At 38.0% G+C, this 19,249-nt stretch overlaps 1 protein-coding gene across 1 annotated transcript in view; it reads left to right on the plus strand.

Annotated features, from left to right (window-relative positions):
- Nucleotides 1–19,249, plus strand: part of LOC131148931 (pseudouridine-5'-phosphate glycosidase) — a 47,307-nt gene that overhangs the window by 18,403 nt on the left and 9,655 nt on the right. Inside the window, exons 4-8 of the mRNA XM_058098892.1 lie at nucleotides 6,600–6,682; nucleotides 9,619–9,678; nucleotides 9,770–9,830; nucleotides 10,153–10,259; nucleotides 10,353–10,430. Coding sequence (XP_057954875.1) covers nucleotides 6,600–6,682; nucleotides 9,619–9,678; nucleotides 9,770–9,830; nucleotides 10,153–10,259; nucleotides 10,353–10,430 — 389 coding nt within the window. The remainder of the gene's footprint in view (nucleotides 1–6,599; nucleotides 6,683–9,618; nucleotides 9,679–9,769; nucleotides 9,831–10,152; nucleotides 10,260–10,352; nucleotides 10,431–19,249) is intronic.

Here is a 19,249-nt window from a genome sequence, read left to right on the forward strand (position 1 = left end):
ATGAGCTTGCTTAGTGGGTAACTTGGGCTATGTAAAGAAATGACTACCCACCAAGTTATCCATCTTCACCATGAACTTCAACCCAAGTAAGTAATGTTGTCACACTCGAAGACAATGAATCATTGCAAATATCTTCTTGTATTAAGCTGTGTACTTTTGTTTACCTTTACTAAGCTTATGGTTCTCATATGTGACAAGATGCTCCTCCTATAACAAGACTCCACCAAGGGCATAGTTTGATGCATTATCTTAGGGTTCATGATATTCGGAAGAGTAAGTATCGAGTATTTCGTTATGATTTCCTTTAGGTTATCAAAGCCTTCCTAGCACTTATGTGTCCAGTTCCACCCATAACACTTCTTCATCAATTAAGTGAATAGGCAATCCTCCTTGAGTACCCCTTGAGATTTGCAATGGTAGTTGGTGAATCTAAGAAAAGTACACAACTTTTTGATTGTCGTTCAAATCTTTCAATCTTGAACAACTCTCACCTTCTATATGTCCGTCTGGTTATAGACTTATTCAATTACATGGCCTAGAAACTTGACACTCTTTTGAGCGAATGAGCATTTTCTGTTCTTCACATATGTGTTCTATTGCTTCAGCCTGTAGAAACTAGCTGGCACATCACCAAGAACTCGTAAGCCTTGTATTGCTTCATGCAGTTAATCTTTTGCTCATTTACCTTCCACTATCCTTACCTAATAGTAATTTGACTAGAAGTCAAGCTTGGTGAAGTACTTGGCATGACGTATCTTATTTCACGAATACTTATTACGCATTGTGAAAAGTAACTTTATTCACTGTGCAGTATTCTACGAATAGCCACATGCTCCCATCATAGAGAATAATGGTGCTCTAAGCGGTACTTAAAGGGTCGTATACTGGTATATGACCTACTTCTAATAGGTCATCAAATTGTTTTCATAATCTTGCTAGTGCTACAAGCGATTATTTGGGGGCTTCACCCCTTGGTAACGAATCAATCTCATACTCCTCACCTTGTCACAAGGCAGGTTGTTTGGTAGCTTATTGGCATCACAATTTGATACTTCTTTAGGACAATCTTGGATGATAGTAGGCACCATCTCTTTTCTTACATCTTCATCCACCACCAATAAGTAGAGATGTGTAGGTTCCCACTTCTCAATCCCTTCTTGAGTTGCATGACAAAGAGGAACTTCTCATCTCTCATTTTTTCGCAACAACCTAAACAATGTAAGTTTGGTGATCAATTAGACAAAGGGGTCTAGCGAACGACATAGGAACCACCCTAGTCTCCTACAAGAATTCCATTCGAAGTAATCACTTGAAAATCATTTAACGGAATGGTAGTGAAATTTGCATGTCCTTCCCATAGGCCAAGCTTCACAATTGCTTGCTTGGCTACTCCCAATGCAGTTTGGGCAATGGAGTAATGCAAGATAACATCAATGATATGCACCCATGAGAGATAGAAGGGAGAAAAGGGGAAGAAAGGAAGAAGGAAGAAAGAGAGAGGAGATCTAGGGTGGAAACACTCGTTCACTTTCTCAATTCAAATTCAACAACCAACTTTCACATGGATTTTACACATTATTTATAAGAAAACCAGTAACAAATGAATTTTCTTATATACCCTTAAAATTACACAAAACTACAAACATACCCATAAGATACACAAATATTACAAACAAGCCCCCAAAAAACATAATTCTACTACAAGCAAACTAGACACACATAACCACTAACTAACCAATCACATTTGGGTTTAGGACCCAATAAACCATTGACCCTATTCTTGGATAGGCTCCTCCAAATTGGGTCGATATGGTACATCTAGCAACCCAATTCTCATCCTACATCATGGAGTTAACCGTTTTTATGCATCTTGAGTCTTTATCCAGCTTCTAGATGAGTCTTGGTGCTTCACTTTGTAAGACAAAGTCATGGATAGCCCTAGTATCCACCATTGCCAGGTACTTTTCCTATTGATTCATAGGTCCACAAACATTATCACTTTAGCTTAGTCAACCTTGGGTTCTTTCATCTGTCTCTCCAACATGTTAAGTGACCATATTGCACCCATTCTTGAGGTTTCCTTGTCATCCTCATATTGTCTTTGTGACCCCTCCAAATGGAAGCTAGCAAGCCTGTTGGCCTAGCAAAGCTTACGAATCTTATTTTGATGATAACAAATAAAGGGAATTTAACATGCTTTGGTTAAAGTGACGATGTTTCTAGAATCAAGCATTAGAGTTCAAGATCAAGTGATATGGAAAGTCTACATTCCAATCAAGTGATCAAAAGAAAGCTCAAGAGATCAAAGAAAGACAATATTTATGAAAGCTTGAAGAATATTGAAGCTCAAGTCAAAATGGACTCAAAGAAAGACATACATGAAGACTTCACATTTAGAATGATTTAAGTCTTAAGAAAGTTTTATGCAAGTACTTCAATTGAAAGTCAATACGGATGCTTTGAAGCTCTTTAGGAATGATTATAAGACTTAGAGACCCATTTTTAAAACCTTGGAAAATACATTTTTCAAATTTCAAATCAAAGATTTCAAGATTAAAAGCTAAAAGAGTTTTCAGAAACAAAATCTTAAAAACAGTAAAATAGCATGCTCAAGTGCCTGACTGAGTTTTCTCAGGCGACCGACCTTTTATATGTTTTTTAAGAAATGCAAACAAAACCATGACAGGCGCCTCACAGATCCTTCTCAGGCGTCTGACAGGTTTCTGAGGTTGAGTCAAGTGACTGATTGAACACTCTCAGACGCCTGACACAACACTGACTTTTGAAATTCGCTGGATTTTTAAAGGGACAGGCGCCTGACACCTTTTTGATAGGCGACTGATGTTCGTAAAATTTAAAATAAAGCAGCATGGGAAACTTTCCAAAAATGATTGCTTGAGCTCCAAACTTTGTATATACTTGGGAAATACTCCAAGTAACTTGGGAAATACGAAAATTATACTTTTTTCTCTCTATAAATACATAATTAACCCAAGAGTCAAACACAACTACATACAATCAGCAATCAAGTCTATAATTCTCATACTCTTCAAAAGTTCTCTTGCTCACACATTCTTGCTGAAATATTACCGAGTTTCTACTGATACAACCACACGGTTCTTGTGCTCTTACTGAGTTTTTTCAATCTAAAGAAGAACTCGGTGATTAATTTCTTGAGTTTCAAATTCATTCTTTATTGATATTTAACTTGAAGTATATTGGTTGTGCTTAAACTTGTACTAATAAGCTCTGTTTTGAGACTGTCTTTGTACAAAAGAATTGTTCTTGTTCTTGTTGTTCTTGACGGTTCAGGTTGTTGAATCGTTGTACCGAGCGTGGGGTATCGCTTGGAGAGGATGGCTCTATCCTACTTGAAGGAGTGTGTAAACAGTTTGCTCCGCCTGGTTAAAGGAGTGGTATAGTGCAATCTTTGGGTGGTATACCTAAGGCGAGGACGTAAGCGTATATAGCCGAACCTCGTAAAAATCTCGGTGTCACTCTCTTCCCTATTCTCGTTAATTTTATGCATATATATAAACTGCGTGGTTGTGTACTTAATTTGCTGAAGATTAATTTGCTTTTGGGAATTTTGGAAACCGTAAGGGAGTACGTTGATTGATCAATATTATATTGAGGAAACCGCAAGGGAGTACGTTGATTGATTAATATCAAAGCTCATTAATATATTGATTGGTTATATTATACTTATTTGATATCAATATTTGAATTTTAGAAGCTTGGTTTAATTTTCTATTTTATTTCATATTGCGATATCAAGCTCATCTCATTGATTGGATTGATATTGAAAAGCTAGAATTTGAATATTGAAGTTTTAATTATCATCATCATTTATCAATAAATACAAACTCTTGGGAGTACACCTTACTTTTCAAAGCCGTTGAGCGATGATTTGTGATGGCCTTGACATAAGAAGTTTACAACTTGATGAGGGCCTTGACATAAGAAGCACGCAATCTTGCTCCTAATGTGTTGGAGGCTTAAGAAGAAGACAATTCCTTGCAAATGATGCCTTGGCGTTAGCTCCCCCACTCTTGCGTTTGCCATTCTTGAATGACTCTTCGCTTTTCCTTTTCTTGAAAGAATCTACTTTTCCCACCTAGTCTCCTTAGACGTGGGGGAATTTTCTTTAGCATAGTGTTCTGTAGAAAGAAATCTTGAACTCTTTATCAGTGAATTTCAACCCTTGTCCATGGTTTCAATCCTTCAAGGAAGTAGAACAATTTCTCTCTTTGACACATCCTAGATATCCAACATCAAAGTATACTGCTATTTTAGATAGTCTCATGCTATTTGGTGTGCTTAAGATCTTGGTGTTTGCATTGAACATTGTACTAAACATTCTCAGGAAAGAAATTGAACCTTGAGCTCTTTTCTCAAGTCTTACCTCGTATCAATTCTACATCACTTGGTCTAAATGTCATTATACTTGGTACATCACCAAAGCTTGCCTCCCAACTGAAGTTCATAGTATCCATGGACATTTCACCTCCTCCAATCAGGAGCTATCTATATGAAAGTACTATTCCATGGCTAAAAAGTAGTTCTTTGACTCCTTAGCATCATGGGCACTGCAAAATGCTCTTGGATTTGGGACTGTTGCTTTCTCCTTGGCAGCAAGCTTACTCATCAAATGTTGTCGAGATTCCATTGTACAACATAAATATTTCGGTAATTCATCAATGAACCTTGTTGTTGCTTTTGAGATCCCTTCAATACATCAATGCGGTTCGTAAGTTGGGTCATTTGTGCGAAGTCTCGACCTGTGCATCTATTCTCCTCGTATTGGTGCATGGCTTGGTTCTCATACTCATGCTTCACACAAAAGTGACAAAACCCCAATGTGAAAGCAACCAAATCACGGACCAATTAACTGATCCTTTGATACCAACGGTCATGGGCCAAACACTTCACACAATGTGAAGGGATGTGAGGCACTTGTTGCATCCGCAAACTCACCATTCAAACATGTTCACAAGCATTGAATTCAAAATACTTGTTAAGCTGTAAGCAAGCACCAAAAACATGAGTGTCTAGCATTGTTTAGGAAAGGAAGCAAGTAGGCTAAACATGTTTACAATTACTAGTGAGTCACACAAAGATTGATGGGCACTCACCCTCCCCTATAGAGCTTTCTGTACATATCTAACCCTAGCACAAGGAAACATCACTATGACCAAGGAGTCATGCTCCCCCTTTTCATTAAGGCATCACTCTACTTAAAAGAATAAAACCTATACTATTATTTACCTACCCAATGTGTACAAGACAAGCGATTATAGACAAGCTTGGGCACAATTCCTTACATCGTCACCTTGTGACACCTAGCCCCTCATTTTAGGTTTACAGTTTATGTAGGTTTACAATTTATGCTTTATGGTTTTGTTTTAATGTAGATAATGGACATGGTAATTGAATGATTTGTACAGAAATTATTTAATTTAACGAGCTAATTTCTATGCGATGTTTTTCCCCTTTTGGTGCATTTAGAAAATCATTAAATGGAGGATGATTAATTCTATTTGTATTGATCTGGTGTTATATGTGTGTGTGTCTGTGTCTGTCTGTGTGTGTATATATATGGTGGGGATTGGGGGGGGGGGGGGGGGGGGCTTTGAGCAGGTAATTAGATATTAGTGTGCATGTTTAGGAGGAATTTTGGAAGTCTTATTTAAATAATAGCAGAACATCTTTGTTAAGCCAAACATCAATGTTATATTTCCAAGCATCCTGGAAAGTGAGCCGAACAAATGTTCTTGTGATATAGTAATCCCATTTCTTAGTATAACATTCTTGCACAATTGTTTCTGGAGGCATTTGGATCTTGAACCAAATGCCTCCCAAGAATACAAACTTTGAGAGTTGAACAAATAAGGGGACCCTAAAAAACGGAAGTGGGAGTTTTAAAAAAAGTGATGTATCTTGAATTAGTTGAAATATAAGGGATTGTCCTTGACCAAAGCTATTGGTGCCAAAATAAGAATTCTTGCAAGTTGCATGCCTTAAGTTGACCAGCAAAAGCATTAGCCATTCAGCCATGGATGCTTAGCGGGGATCTACATTTTTGGATCTATCTAAATATGTAGTGCCAATCCAACACAGTAGAAAATAGGGGTTGGATGGAACTTACAACTTGTACTATGCAACTGAGTTCAAGGCTTCGACTCTCTTCCCAATCTAGAAATGTCATTCTAGTTAGGAAAAAATCTTCCAATTTCACTTCAACCTTAACATCATTTTTGTAGAAGAAAAAAAAGAAAAACTGCTACTATTCTTTATTGTTGTTCATATCAGCTGGCCTATAAAGCGGAAATCCTAATTTTAGTAGCATTAGAAGAAAACTGCAAATATTATGGCAGTTCGCCTTTTGAAATTATAATATAGAAAAACCTGCCTATTTTGTTAATTTTATGGCTATTTGCAATACTTAATCTTTTTATTAATTTTCTGGCTTATTTTGAGTTGGACTTGCCACATAATACCAATTATCAATGATATAAAATTGCCTTTATTGATTATCTTACAGTAGTCTCACTTCATCTATATTGGTTGTTGACGTTGTGAAACCATTGTTTGTGTAGGTCTGAGTGTAGAAGAGCTAGAGAGATTTGCCAAATTAGGAACCAAACCTCAAAAGACAGCTCGCAGGGACATTGCATATGTTGTAAGTAGCATGTCAGCTAATGTCTTCATGTAGGCTGTTCGTCATGGTTACTAGCATCCTTTTTTTTTTTTTTTAGTTTGGATGTAAACATTCCAAAGAAAGCAGAACCTTAATCCCCTCACACAATAGCGCAGAATGTTCACATGAAATTTTAGTATGTCACATGGATATTCATTCGAACCTTTAGATAAATTCATCACACTTAAAGAGACCTTAATGGGTAAAGTAGGCATATCCACGAAAAAGAATTATATATATATATACATACATATATATATATATATATATATGATCAATGCGTGTCCATAAGGGCGGGTCTTTCTTCCCTGCCGCTTGCGTTTACTTGTATGAAGTTTTTATGATTGATAATATGAATGAACCATAATTCAATCTTTGACCAATTGTATTGTGATTTTTGATTCGGATTTGGACATTTTTGTTGTCTGGTTGTCCTGATGCGGCTTTGTGATTTTTATCAATCATCATGGATGTGATGGAGGACTGCCACTGCATATTCTTCCTTGAGGGCAATGGAGCATATGGATTGATGTTAAACAACTTTGCTTGGACTTCCCTGAAGAAAACTTTTTACGCTTGGAAAGCACATGTATTTTATCTTTGTAAACAGAGTTCAACAAAATCCTCCATTAATTTCTTTTATAATCAACTGAGTCATCATCAAAGTCCTCAATAAACTTCATATCTGATCTATGAAGTAGTTGAGATAAGTGTTCATGTCCCATTAGAGAATCAAATTGCACAAAATACGCCTAAGAAAATAGATACTATTTTAATATTGTCTTCTATGGAACCAAAAAAAAAACTGTTTTCTTTTATATATATATTTTTTATTTTTTAACAACCTTGCAACATAAATTTTTATTTCGCAATTTATATGATGGTGTAGTCCTCACCTCATTGCTGCTTATACTCATTTTTATTTGCAAAACAATTCAATCTGCATTCCTAGTAAAATTGGAGACAGGATTTAGAATTCTTGAGCCCTTGTAGTTTATATGAAATCAACAAAGGCTAGCTTTACAATTTGATAAAACTTAAAAGTTTTGTTTCCTAATGAGGATTTCATAGCATTTGCAACAATAATGCTTCAACCAAACACTTCTCCAAGATTGTACTATGACAGTTGTCTAAAAGGAAAAAAAAAAATTTTAATAGAAAAGGGAAGAGTATGTAGTACACAAATTATGTACAGCCACAAAAGAAGGTCTCTACAAAATCAAACAGAGAAACAGAAGTGTTGCAATAGGATTCAATTCCCTGGAAAGCCCTTGCACTCCTTCTTGTCCAGAAACAGAAAGATTTTGATATTTATAGAAATCATATGATCACATTTCTGATTCCTATGCATGGACAATCATAATTTAAACTTTTGATTCTTGCTTATGCTGTCTGGAAATTACAAGTGTATGTCAGTGAAGTTTGGGGTCCGTTTAGTTGCATAAAAAAAATTTTATTTTCCATTTTTAATTTTTCCAAAGAATTTTAAAATGTCAATTTATTTTTTAGTTTCTCAAGATTCATTTTGAAAAGGTAGAGAATAAAGAGTTTGTTTAGTTGCAAAGAATAGTTTTTCATTTTTTATTTCTAAATTTAAAAATAGTTACAAAAAAAAAAGGACAACTTGTTTTTCAATTTTCCAAAAATTATATAACATAGTATTTGAATTATGGATTTTGGGGCTTGAGTTTGGATTATGTGGATTTAGAAGAAACCTAATGCATAATCCACACAAATCGAAGACAAAGAGCTGAATATTATGCTCCCATATGCAAAGTAAAAGTTTAGAACTTTAGAAAATAATAAAAAAAAATTTCTAGTTTTTCTATAGAAATTTAGAAAATTGGAAAACAAGGTGGCATTTTTGTAATTATTTGAAAAACTAGAAATGGAAAATGAAACTACTTCCATAAGTAAAAAATGCCAAAACTTTTTATTGTTCCTTTTATTTTATACAAATATCGTGAAAAACTGAAAAATGAACTAACTTTTTTGTAATTCTTTGGAAAACTAAAATGTAAAATGAAAATATTTTTCCATAATTAAATGGGCCCTTGGTATTTCCAATTGGGATATGGCTTATTGGCAGAGTATTTAATATTTCATCTGCATATTTTTTTGCATAAAAAATATTTTTTTTGAGCAAGTTAGCTGAATTTATATTCTTATTTCCATTTAACAATACCAGTTGATTACAGAATGCACATCACCCAACTAGAAGGATATTTAAAAATTTAGTATTTCTAATTGCGATAAAGCACATCGGGGGAGTATTAATATTTCATCTGCATATACTTGGCAATTGGCATTTCTTCTATGAACCAAAACCTGAAATTGTATTCCTGTTTCCATTTAAATATACCAATCACTTGCTGACATGCATCATCCAACAAGAAGGTTATTTAAGCCAAATGCTGAATTATATTTTGGAGACATGACAACTGAATATGATGAAATAGATTTTAGTGGAAGTGCTGAACTAGTGATATGGATAATCCATCAAGCAATCATAAGATAGTCTCCACTTGCTACTGATGCAGCTCATGATGCTTGCCATTGGAATGTTTCAATTTACTTTGCACCTGGGCATCTGAGGGATGACTCTTAGGTGTTTATTCTTCTCCTGCTTTTGAGTTTCTCAGACATTTTGAGTTTAAATGTCTCTTGCATTTGCAGAATATAGCATAATGTTCATGATTTAAGCAAGTGAAGGTTCATCAGCAAAGTAGGTAACACTAAATCTGGATAAGACTTACCTGCAAATCTGGGCAAGTGAAATGGTCCACTAATTTTTCTCTATGACTTAATTCAACTTGCAAGTAGTCTTTGAGAAATGAAGTTCCTGGACTGAAGCTGCAGTTTTATTCGCGATTCTTCAATTCTGTTGGCTTTGCACTCTTAACTTGCTCTCTTTATAGGTGGCTACCAGAGGAAATGGTGCAACAACTGTTTCTGCAACCATGTTTTTTGCGTCTATGGTGATTACTTTATTTTTCTTTGGTGTTTATCATATTTTCTATGTATATATAAGTTTTCCCAACATTTTGTAAGTGCAAAAAAATTTTGCAGGTGGGCATCCCTGTTTTTGTTACTGGTGGAATTGGAGGAGTACATAGACATGGCGAGCATAGTAAGTTGGCCTTCACGTACGCAATAATGCTTCAAATGAGGTGGAGTTTGTTATGGGCACCACATTGCCTTAGCCCCAGCATAATTGATGCTTCATTTAACTGCACCTATTTATCTATAGCATTAGTTTTTCATTGATGACTGATATTCGTCATACAATTTTTTGGTTATTCTCAATCTTTTGAATGCCTGGATTGCAAGTAATGGTAGCCACTAGATTGGCAATCAATTTCTCCATATTACTGCAGAACCTGTCTCTGTTAGCGACTAGATGCAGCTAACCAGCAGTCCCTTCAAGTATTTTGTTGGTAAACCTTTTGCAGCAATGGATATATCATCTGATCTAACTGAGTTTGGAAGAACTCCAGTAGCAGTTGTCTCTGCTGGCGCAAAATCAATATTAGATATTCCAAAAACCCTTGAGTATCTGGTATTTACCATCATATTTTTGAAATTTCATTAGCTGTAATGCGGGTTCATTGAATCAATCATTATTGACTAGTTTTTGTAACTGTAAATTTAGGAAACTCAGGGGGTTTGTGTTGCTGCTTACAAGACAAATGATTTCCCAGCATTTTTCACAGAGAAAAGTGGATGCAAGGTATTAATGAACTGCTTCTCAACTCAATTAGTGTTTTTCTTAAAATATTTGAATTTCTTATTAGATTTTAATAACATTATATGGTGACTCAGCTTTTATCTTGGAGTATGACATTCACTTTTTGTCTGCCAATGTCAAATTTAATGAGTGCTTTTGACAAGAGAGGTTGTTGGAAATTTGAGCAGTGGACTGTTAGAAATCATGTTGATTGGATGGTTGAGAATATCATATTTTTGTTCCTTTTGAAACTGCAACAGAGCAACTCTCCAATTGGTGTTATGTGTATTAGATTATCCCATTTGTTGCCACCTTTGGTACTTCGACATTACAATTGTGCAATACCTGTATCCAACAGTTTGTATGGAACATGGGTGCTCCTACCAGGCACTTCCACAAAATAATGAAAATTTTCTAAAGCTAACACTTACACTTCTCTATTAAGCACCCGCATTTTAGACTGGGTGAAACAGGTTTGCACATTAAGGCTGCTTAACCTGGTTGGTATACATTTGTTTGTGATGTGGTTTTGTTAAAATAAGCCCTATGTATCTCTTGTAAAAAATAAGTTTAATAGTTGTGTTGAATAATTGGGTAAAATGGAAAAGCTAACTTCAATGTTGGGTCTCTTTCTCTATTTATAATATATGTCAAGTACAATTCCAATGACCATAATACCCTTACTAACTCACACTTATTAACATAACTCTAACACACAATAATAATGCTAAATGACCAAATAATGAACAACACTCCCCCTCAAGCTGGAGCATATGATATCTTGTTACAAATGAATTTCACATGAGCACCTCCCAAGGCTTTAGCGAACAAATCAGCAAGCTGAAACTAAAACTTCACATTAGTGGTTGTAATGAGCTTCTATACAAGTTTCTCCTAAATAAAGTGACAATCAACTTCAATGTGCTTCATCTGCTCATGAAAGACCGGGTTGGAGGCAATATGAATAACAGCTCGATTGTCACACATTGACTCCATAGGCTAAGAATGTGGAAAACCTAGTTCTTTCAATATGTTCTTCAATCAAACAAGTTCACATGTATACTCCATAACCCTACACTATAACTTAGCACTTGACTTGGTGACCGCAGTTTGTTTCTTACTTTTCCAAGACATCAAATTATCACTGACAAAGATATAGTACCCGCTTGTGGGTCTTTGGTCAGAAGGTGACCCAACTTAATCTGCATCTATATATCCTTGAATATGAGTGTTGCCCCAATCCTAATATAAGAGACCTCTCCCTAGCGCACCTTTGAGATATCTTAAAATGCAAATCACTATATCCCAATGACTTGTTCTTGGTGAATCGAGAAACTGACTCACAACACTTGTTGCGAAGGATATATCTAGTCAAGTGACTGTAAGATAATTCAACTTTCTAACAAGTCTCCGATACTGTCTTGGGTTAGGCAAAAAATCACCTATATCTGACATTAACATGCTATTGGGATCCATGGGTGTATTAATAGGTTTGGATTTCAGTAGTCTCGTAATTATCTAAAATCAAGAACATACTTCCTTTGTGACAAGACAGTTCCTATATGAGATCTTGATACCTCTATATCCAAAAAGTACTTCAATGGTCCCAACTCCTTTGTCTGAAAGAAATGCTTTAGGCTTTGAATACCTTGATCATCATCACCAATAATCAATATCATCCACATACGCTATAAGCAATATCCTTTGGGATGGAGTATGACGATAAAATGCAAGATGATCCACTGCACACCATTGAAGGACAAACTCAAGTGCTACAACATTGAAGCAACCAAACTATGCCCTCGGAGATTGTTTTAAACCATCTAGTGACTTCTTGAGCCGACACCCTAAGCCTGATTCCTCCTAAGCAACAAACCTAGGTGGCTGTTCCATATAGACCTCCTCTTGAAGATCACCATATAAGAAAGCATTCTTCACGGTCTAACTGGTGTAGAGGCTAGTGATAGATGGTGGCTAAGGAGATGAACAAACATACTAAGGTGAGTTCAGTTACAGGGGAGAACATGTCTGAATAGTCCAAGCCATACACTTGAGTATATCGCTTAGCAACAAGGTAGACCTTCAATCAAGCCAGGGAACCATTTGGATTAACCTTCACAATGCACACCCAATGACAACCAACCACAGATTTATTAGGAGGAAGATGTACCAAGTCCTGGGGTATCATTATCTTGTAGAGCATGCATCTCTTCTATCATTGTATTCCTCCACCTAAAATGGGAGAAGGCTTTAGAAATAGAATTTGGAAGAGCAACTAAAGACAAAGTACTAACAAAATAGCAATATTAGGGTGACAAGAAATCATAACAAACAAAATTAGAGATTGGATGTTGGGTACAACTACGTTTACCGTTTTGAATAGCAATGGCAGATCAATATCTTGGGAAATAGAAGTGGGAGCTAGAGGAGGCTTTCCTCCCTTGAGTCACTGTGTATATGCCTGCAAATTGGGATGATCCAAGTGACGAGGACTCAAAATGGATAAAGATGTTGGAGGATTGGGCATAGATATTAGGTTAGGATTTGGAAGACAGGGCAGAGGAAGGGACTCATTAAGGTCAACCGAACCCAGGGAATCAAAGTAGTATATTGTAGACTCAAAAAAGGTGACATAAGCAAAGACAAAGAATCGATGTAAAGTAGGGATATAGCATCGATATCACTTTTGAGTATAGGAATACCCTAGAAAAATACATTTGATAGCACGATGATCCAACTTATCCATTCCTGGAGTTAACTGATGGACTAAAGGCACACAACCAAATATATGAGGAGGAAGGGAGAACAAAGGAGCCTGAAGAAAGATAATTGAATATAGGATTTTACCACCAAGGACAGAGGATCGAATTTTATTAATGAGAGAGCAAGCAGTGAGCATGACATCACTCCAAAAAACTTTGGGGACATTCATTTGATACAATAGGGCACGATTGACTTTGAAAATATGTTTGTCTTTTTGTTGATTTGTTCTGTTACTCCACTTTGTAGTGAAGTGTGTGCACAAGATGATTGATGGATCATTCCAAAATTAGTCATATGGGTGTCAAAGGAACAGCAAACAGCAAAATGTTTCTTCCTTATTTCAGCCCACAATCATTTCCTTATTTCTCCATTCATTATTTTGTACAGTTAGCATATATTTAGTTTACATGTATAGGGCTTGACAGATTATAGTTTACATGTATAGGGCTAGAATCATGCTAGAACTTATTTACTTTCCATGTATAGCATTCTTGTAAAGTCTATATATAATATATAGGACTCAAGGCCAAACCATTTGGCCATTCACACAGTACTTTGACATGGTATCAGAGCCTGCCGACAGCTAATTTTTTTCCCCTCGAATTTTTTTTTTTGTCTTCTTGGTTTTCGGAGGTGTCTCTCATTTCTATGGCTGTTGTGGGTCTATTCTCTTCTGGAATATTTTGGTTCTCCGTCTTTCGGTATTTCTGTGGCTGAGTGGCTGAACAAATTTCTGTTGCTGTTCCGGTCTTCTCTGTCCTTGTGATTCTCGGCACAGCAGGCTTCTAGGTTTGCAATTTATTTTTAGTGCAGGCAAGTCGATCGGAACAACTTCTTGTTGCTGTTTTTGGTGCTTCTCTGTCCTTGCGATTCTCGGCACAGCAGGTTTCTTGGTTCAAGATTTATTTTTTTGTGTTGGATGGTTGATCTTGGATTCTTTCTGTTGCTATTTCTGGTGCTTCTTTGTCCTTGTGATTCTCGGCACAACAGGTTTTTTGGTTCAAGATTTATTTTTTAGTGCAGGCAGGTTGATCTTGGTTTTCTTTGTACCTGCATTGATTTATTTTTGGGCTTCTCGATTTTCTGGTAGTATTTTTATTTCGGTACAGTTTGTTTTTTTTGGGCTTCTTGATTTTCTCCTTTATTTAGCATGAACTCCACACTTGTGTGTGCCAAGTTTATGGGCAACAATTATTCTACGTGGGCTTTTTAACTTGAACTTTTCTTGAAGGGAAAAGATTTTTGGGGTCATATTGATGGCATGGATTGTGCACCCAATCTTGATAAAGCCAAGGATTCAGTGGCTCGTCCTTCATGGGCTGTGCTTGATGCTCGGATTATGTCTTGACTTCTTGACTCAGTTGAGTCACATATTGTCCACAACTGGCGACCTTATTGCACTGCTCAATCCATGTGGACTTATTTAAAAATAATATATCATCAAGATAACGGTGTCCGTTGTTTTCAGTTAGAGCATGCAATTGCCATGTTTCAACATGACAATCATTCCATCCAAGACTATTATTCGGCGTTTTTGACTCTTTGGAACGAATATTCTGATCTGGTTACTGCGGATGTTCCTGTTGCCTCTCTTCCCATTATTCAACTTCTTCACGAGACTAGTTGTCATGATCAGTTTCTTATGAAACTCTGCCCTGAGTATGAATCTGTTCGCTTTTCTCTGCTGAATCGCTTTATTGTTCTTTCTTTTGATGTTTGTTTTGGTGAGTTACTTCGTGAAGAACAACGGCTTAGTACTCAAGTTACTTTGGCACAATCTTATGGTAGTTCAGGGTTCGTCCTTGTGGCTTATGCTGCTCAACGACGAGGACCGCCTGTGCATTCTAGCACCTTGCAGTGTTTTTGTTGCAAAGAATTTGGGCATATTGCTGCTAATTGTTCCAAGAAATACTGCTCTTATTGCAAGAAGGGTCACATTATCAAAACTATCGTATTCGCCTGCAGAATTGTTAGAACCAGGCATTACAAACTTCTGTTATTGTACCCCCCACAGTGACTTTTGCTGCCCCTAGCTCTTCTTAAGGTGATTCCTTTGTTCCTGCACCTCCCACAACAAATTACTGCACACCCGAAATGGTGCAATAGATGCTAATTTCGGCATTATCAACAATGGGGCTCCAAGGTAACAATTCTACTAAACTCTGGTATGTAGACTCGGGTGCCTCTAATTACATGACGAATAATCCCACTACTTTGTCATGTTGGACCCTACGCTAGTCAATTTGCTATTCAGACTGCCAATGGCAGTTCTTTGCCGATAGCTGCTATCGGAGATGCTTCTTCTAAGTTCACTGATGTGTTTCTTGCTTTAAGCTTTCCACGAATCTTATTTCTGTTGGTCAATTAGTTGACAACAATTGTGCTGTTAATTTTTCTGGTGATGGTTGTGTTGTGTTGGACTAGGTAACGGGGGAGCTGATCGCAAAGGGACCTAAAGTGGGGTGCTTGTTTCCACTACTTTTTCCTGTTCCAGCACTTTCTCCAGTTTCTTCTATTAAGTCTTTTGCTTGTAATAATGTTTCAGATCTAGTATGGTGTGGCATCATCGTTTAGGCCATCCCAATACTCAGATCTTATCTCATGTATTGAACTTTGTTTACATAGTAATAAAGAACGTTCTTCTTTATCTCTTGAGTGTGCTTCTTGCAAACTTGGTAAAAGAAAAACTCTTCCCTTCCCTTTGCAAGCTAGTAGAGCTTCTCAATGCTTTGATGTTATCCATAGTGATGTTTGGGGACCTTCCTCGGTTAATTCACATGAAAAATTTAAATACTATGCGACTTTCATGATGATCATAGCAGCTTTACTTTGTCACGGTCCGACTATTTTCACATCGTTGTGAAGGGCCGTGCGGCGCTAGCTAAAGCACTCTTGCTTAACTAGCCAGCCTATCATTTATCAACATTCATCCACGAAGCACTTTCATTTAACATTCATTCAGTTAGTAGCGGAAACAATAATCAATTCATGAAAGCCGTGGTAAGCAAGCAGTAAACATTGAAGCAAACGTAATTCATTAACAAATCCTCCGTTGACATGGTGTACTTAGCGAGGGAGGCAAGTAGGCTAAGCACGTTGACAATTGCTAGTGAGTTTTACAATGACTGATGAACACTCAACCTCCCATAAAGAGCTTTCTGGGTTATTCTCACTCTGGCACTAGGAAACATCAAAGTGACTGAGGAGTCATACTGCCTTATTTGGCTTACAATGAAATAAATACTTGAAAATAACTCTACACTAGTATTTACATGATGGAAACCCATCCCAAACACACGAGGCAAGCGGTCACAGGCAAGCATAATGCCCTGAACAAGCTTAGCTCGTGACATTCTCCCCCACTTATGCGGTCGACGTCCTCGTAGACTTTGACACTAGGTACACTTCAACTTTGTCCACGAACGGTTGCATATCTTCCGCAGAAACCCAGCTAATTTCTTCGTTGCCAAGGCCTTTCCATCCATCTCACTAAGAATTCATGCCGCTTCTTCCTTGAGGCTGTGAACTCTCTGTCTGCAAGGATATCTTCAACTTCACATCTGTCAGGCTGAACTGTACTCACTTCTGCTCTGGCTGACTAATTTCTGCTCGGATTGTCAATGTCGGCATTGTACGGCTTGAGGCAGCTGATGTGAAACACCGGATGCACTTTCATCCAAGTTGGAGGGTCGATTTTGTAGGAGACCTGTTTAGGATTGAGCTTAACAAGCACCAAGTCACCTACGTTGAAGTGCTACGGTCTTCTCCCCTGATCTGCTCACTTCTTCATTCGCTTTGTAGCTTTCTCCAGGTAGGCTCGGGCAATCTCAGCATTTTGTCTCCATTCTTTGGTAAAGATGTACGCCCTGGGACTCTCTCCTCTGTACGACTCATCCACTGTGTGAGGTAACCGCGGTTGCTAGCCTGTAACAAGCTCAAAAGGACTTTTGTTGGTTGTGGAGCACTTTTGGGCATTGAAACAAAATTGAGCCACATCAAGTAGTTGCACCCAATTCTTTTGGTTGGCGTTGACAAAGTGGCGCAAGTACTCTTCAATTAGCCCATTGAATCTCTCCGTCTGTCCATTTGTTTGTGGGTGATAACTCAAAGAGATTTCTAGTTGTGAACTGAGGATTCTGAAAAGTTCTGTCTAGAAGTTGCCAGTGAATCTTGAGTCTCGGTCACTAACAATGTCTTGGGGAACACCCCAATATTTCACAATGTTCTTAAAAAAACAATTGTGCTGTCTCCTTTGCCGAACAGTACTTCGGTGCGGCTATGAATGTACCATACTTCGAAAACCTGTCTATAATAACAAGTATAGATCCTGTGTCTCCCACTCTGGGCAGGTTGGTGATGAAGTCCAATGAGACACTTTCCCACGGTTTGGATGGTACTGGTAGGGGCTCCAACAGCCCTGCAATTTTCCTCCGCTCCACCTTGTCTTGTTGGCAAGTGAGACAAGTTCGGGTATAATCAACCACATCATCATGCATGTGCGGCCAATAGTACCCCTACTTCAGTAAGGCCAAAGTGCGTTGCCATCTTGGATGTCCGGCCCACATGGTATCATGACATTCCTTTAACAATGTCTTCCTCAGATCACCCGTTCGTGGCACAAAGAGCCGGTTACCATGGGTCATCAGTAATCCATCTTCCATCCAGAATTGTCGTGCCTTCCCTTCTTCGGTAAGCTTCATTAAGTTCTACGCAACTGGATCTTTGGCTAAGTTCTCCTTGATGCGCTCTCGCATCGTTGTGGTAACAGTACTCAAAGTCAGATGTGTTACCATTTGTAAGGCCACCAGTTCGGCCTTTCTACTCAGTGCATCCGCGACTTGGTTCAATTGCCCCGCCTTGTGCTCAGAGGAAAAATCAAATTCTGCCAAGAATTCCTGCCATCGGCCTTGCTTGGGTGTCAACTTTGGTTGTGTGAAGAAATGGCTAACACCTGAGTTATCTGTTTTCACCACAAACTTTGACCCAAGTAAGTAATGCCTCCAAACACGGAGACAATGTATCACCGCTAGCAACTCCTTCTATTGAGCTGTGTACTTCCACTCTGCTTCACTAAGCTTACGGCTTTCGTACGCAACAGGGTGGCCCTCATGTACCAAGACTCCTCCAAGGGCGAAGTCTGATGCATTTGTCTGTACCTCAAAGGTTTTCATGACATCCGGAAGAGCCAATACCAGATGTCTCATCATGGCATCCTTCAAGTCATCAAAGGCTCCTTGGCACTCCTCTGTCCAGTTCCACCCATGACCCTTCTTTAGCAGTTCTGTCATAGGGGTCGTTCTCTGTGAATACCCCTCTACGAACTTCCTGTAGTAGTTGGCAAGGCCAAGAAAGGAACGCAACTCTTTCATTGTCGTTGGGATCTTCCATTCTTGAATTGCCCTTACCTTCTCCATATCCATCCTGATATGACCTTGTTCAATCACATAACCAAGGAATTTGATGCTCTGCTGAGCGAAAGAGCACTTCTCTTTCTTCACATATAGACTGTTCCCCTTCAGCCTATCAAACACCTTCTGCAGATGCTCTTTATGTTCCTCCAGATTGGAACTGTAGACAACAATATCATCCAGGTACACCACGACAAACTTGTCAAGGTACTCACGAAAAACCTGGTTCATCAAGGTACAGAATGTTGCTGGCGCATTCGTCAATCCGAATGGCATCACCAAGAATTCATATGCCCCATACCATGTCACACAAGTAGTCTTCGGCTCATCCCCATCAACAATTCTCACCTGATAGTAGTCTGACCTAAAGTCAAGTTTAGTGAAGTACTTGGCGTGACTCAACTGATCCAATAAATCAGCAATCAACGGAATAGGATACTTGTTGCGCACTGTCACCTTGTTGAGCGCGCGGTAGTCTACACACATCCACAAGCTCCCATCATGTTTCTTTTGAAACAGCACCGGTGCTCCAAATGGTGCTTTGGAAGGGCGAACATATCTCGCTTCCAATAATTCATCAAGTTGCTTCCTCAATTCTGCTGACTCTGGAGGCGCCATCTGATATGGCCCTTTTGCAGGTGGTTTCACTCC

Source organism: Malania oleifera, chromosome 2, assembly GCF_029873635.1.
Source record: "Malania oleifera isolate guangnan ecotype guangnan chromosome 2, ASM2987363v1, whole genome shotgun sequence".
In the NCBI taxonomy this organism is placed as follows: domain Eukaryota; kingdom Viridiplantae; phylum Streptophyta; class Magnoliopsida; order Santalales; family Ximeniaceae; genus Malania; species Malania oleifera.